The sequence below is a fragment of the Hippocampus comes genome, unplaced genomic scaffold (assembly GCF_001891065.2).
Source record: "Hippocampus comes isolate QL1 unplaced genomic scaffold, H_comes_QL1_v1.1 scaffold7, whole genome shotgun sequence".
Classification (NCBI taxonomy): domain Eukaryota; kingdom Metazoa; phylum Chordata; class Actinopteri; order Syngnathiformes; family Syngnathidae; genus Hippocampus; species Hippocampus comes.
This window is the reverse complement of record NW_017842060.1, coordinates 4612128-4615109: the sequence shown is the minus strand read 5'-3', so window position 1 is coordinate 4615109 and position 2982 is coordinate 4612128. Positions and strand designations below refer to the sequence as shown.

General features: G+C 43.6%; 1 protein-coding gene across 2 annotated transcripts in view; it reads right to left on the bottom strand.

The window, feature by feature from the left end:
- Positions 1-1033, bottom strand: part of lef1 (lymphoid enhancer-binding factor 1) — a 53717-nt gene extending 52684 nt beyond the window's left edge. For both annotated transcript variants that reach the window (XM_019861821.1, XM_019861822.1), the window contains exon 1: positions 599-1033. In XM_019861821.1, the coding sequence (XP_019717380.1) occupies positions 599-699 (101 nt within the window). In that variant the 5' untranslated portion in view covers positions 700-1033. The remainder of the gene's footprint in view (positions 1-598) is intronic.
- Between the last annotated feature and the right edge of the window lie 1949 nt (positions 1034-2982).

Here is a 2982-nt window from a genome sequence, read left to right as displayed (position 1 = left end):
CCTTGACACCCCCCGCAACTCCCCCCTCCCCTTTGTATGACTAAATTTGGTCCGAGTGTGGAGCCAGGCCAACATTTCCAGCAGCTGAGAGAGAGAGAGAGAGAGAGAGAGAGAGAGAGAGAGAGAGAGAGATCTAGGGAGACATTAGGAGAGAGAGAGAGAGAGAGAGAGAGAGAGATCTAGGAAGACATTAGAGGGGAGGAGGCGGTGAAAAAAAAAAGAAGATCAAAGGCTTTTTGGGTTTTTGGAAGGCGCGCGTGGAAAAGAGCTGGGACTGGCGGCATTCCAGAGTAGAGCGGAAAGAGCGCACGCGCACGCACGCACGCACGCACAGGCGCGCGCGCGCGCACGCACGCGCTTTCGTAAGAGTTAATTAGAACCCAACAAACGAGCTTTCAGGGAGACCCAAAAAAAAAAATTGCGAAGATTTCGTCTTGTTTTCAGCCACAAAAAAAGAGAAGCTGCTGCTGTTTTGCCTCATTATTGTAACTCGTTAATTTAATTAGCCGTCTTGTTTCACGATTGACCCGAGCTCCCCAAACCACCCTAACAGGAACCACTATTTATTTGTTTGTTTTTTGGTGATTTATTTATTTACCTTTGATATTGTTGGAGGTAAAGTGGCCTTCTTTCCTCCTCATATTCGTTGAATTTCAGACGAAGAGAATACTGGTAATCCAAATACATGCTGGAGTCCATGAAGAGTTTCTTCGAAGCTTTTAACAACACAATATTCCGGGCACCCGGGGTTTACAGACAATGGCTGCGTGTCACCAGTGCGAAGCAGAAAGTGATTCACATCATTTGTATATCATCAGAAGGGTGGCACCAAAACTCAAGGTGTGACATCATAACTTTCGTTTCGCCTAAACCAATTGTCAGCTTGTATCAACTAGCGCAGTCCAATGTTTGTCCCGTCTCCAGTAGGGAGTATTCTAATTTTAAGTGATGATTGTTTCAAGGACGCCAAGCTACGCTGTGGGCATGGGAAAGTTATACAGCATGACTGAATATGAGCAGAATACACACTTCGATATGCTTTTTAATTGGAGGAAAAAAGGACTTGTGGCCTATCAAGGTAAAGGCCTGCAGGGCCCATTCTGCCACAAAACCTTCTATTTTGGCACCTAAATGGTATATTTTGCCACCCCTCACCCCTCCAAAAATTTTTTTGTCACCAAATGATATATTTGATCACATAAAGGCTATATTTTCCATTCCTCCATGTACTGGAAGAACATTTAAATGTTGAGCCTTCATGTCGTTACATCGAGAGAAGAACAAAAAATTCAGGGACCAATGAAGAGAAACTGGCAAATTTCCAGCAGCGCACCTGCAGGAGATTCACCCGATTCCAGAGGTGCCAAATTCATTTTTTTGCCGCGGGCCACATTTTAGTGAGGCAACTCCTTCAGAGGGCCGGTATGGCCCTGAACCCAAATGAATGTATCATTGGCTCATGTTACACACACACGCACACACACACACACACACACACACACACACACACACACACACACACACAAATTGATCAAATTGATGAATAACTCATTTTGAGATCACAGGCTCATAAAAAAAAAAAAAAACCAAAAAAAAAAAACTTTCAATTATTACATTTCAAAAGGCAGATTTGGTAAGAAAAAAATGATTGCAATACAGTTTTTAAGACAATTTGCAGTTTTGAAATTTCAAAAAAAGGAAGTTTCATTTACACATCATTTGCTTTTGCAGGCCACAGAAAAGAATGTTGTGGGCCCATATCTGCCCCCCGGGCCTTGAGTTGGACACCAGTACTCAATTTTATTCGATTCTATTCGATTTTTGTTTTGTCATCCAACATCACAGATACGACAGTGGAGAACGTGAAGATGGTGATCCCCGGTGGACAAAAATACTAACTGCAACTCACATGCATATATTCTGGTGTACCGCATGAAACTCTTAAAATGAATAAAAATCATGAAATAAATATTTGGTCGCCACTTTTCATATTTCTTCAATCACGGACGTGGTCTGGAACACTCAACAAGGTATTACTGTCCAGTACATTTTCAGTTAAATTTAGCTTTTCAACTTTTTGTTGTCTTCAATTCTTGTGCAAAAACTGAACCATTGCTTACAATGTTTTTTTTTTTCTTGCTCTTTATATGCAGCGGTAAGGTTGAAACTTTGCACTTTATGTTTTTTAATGAACACTTGGGCCTACTACACTCTTGTACTTGAATAGTTGGTCATTATAATTTTTGAGGCACTACCTGGCGGGAAAAGGTTCGATGTTAGAACGATGATGGAAGTGCACAAGACAACTTACGGTGACAGACAGCGCCTTTGTTTGTGGTGTAACACCTTGAAAAGCACAAAAGCGAACGCCCCGCCGTTGGCATCGACACGCGGAACATTCCGATCTAATTTGGACCGGGGAATAAATATGAGGAAAAGGGGAAAAGAGGAGGAGAGCAAGTAAGTGTGGAGCGCTACATTAGCATTTCTCCGCTAATGAGTTCATAAGAGTGACCCCTCTGGATGGCACATGAAAAGGAAGCATCCCTGCTGCGTGGTGACCTCAATTCACTTTCCTCTCACGACACAGATACTACATGAAGGCAAAGTATATATAGGAGCGACGCATACATAAGAGCCGTAATTTAACGTCAGCAAAATTTGATCATGCTGTATGAAAGGACACCATACGGTTCAATACTGTGTGAATGGTCGTCACTGTGTTCTGAATGATCTATCCATTTTCCGATCCGCTTTATCCTCAGAAGGGTCGCGGGGGGGTGCCGGAGACTATCCCAGCTGTCTTCGGGCAGTAGGTGGAGGACGCCCTGAACCGGCTGCCAGCCAATCGCAGGGCACACAGAGACGAAAGACCATCGGCGCTCACACTGACACCTCGGGACAACTTAGAGTGTTCAATCAGCCTGCCATGCATGTTTTTGGAATGTGGGAGGAAACCGGAGTACCCGGAGAAAAGCCACG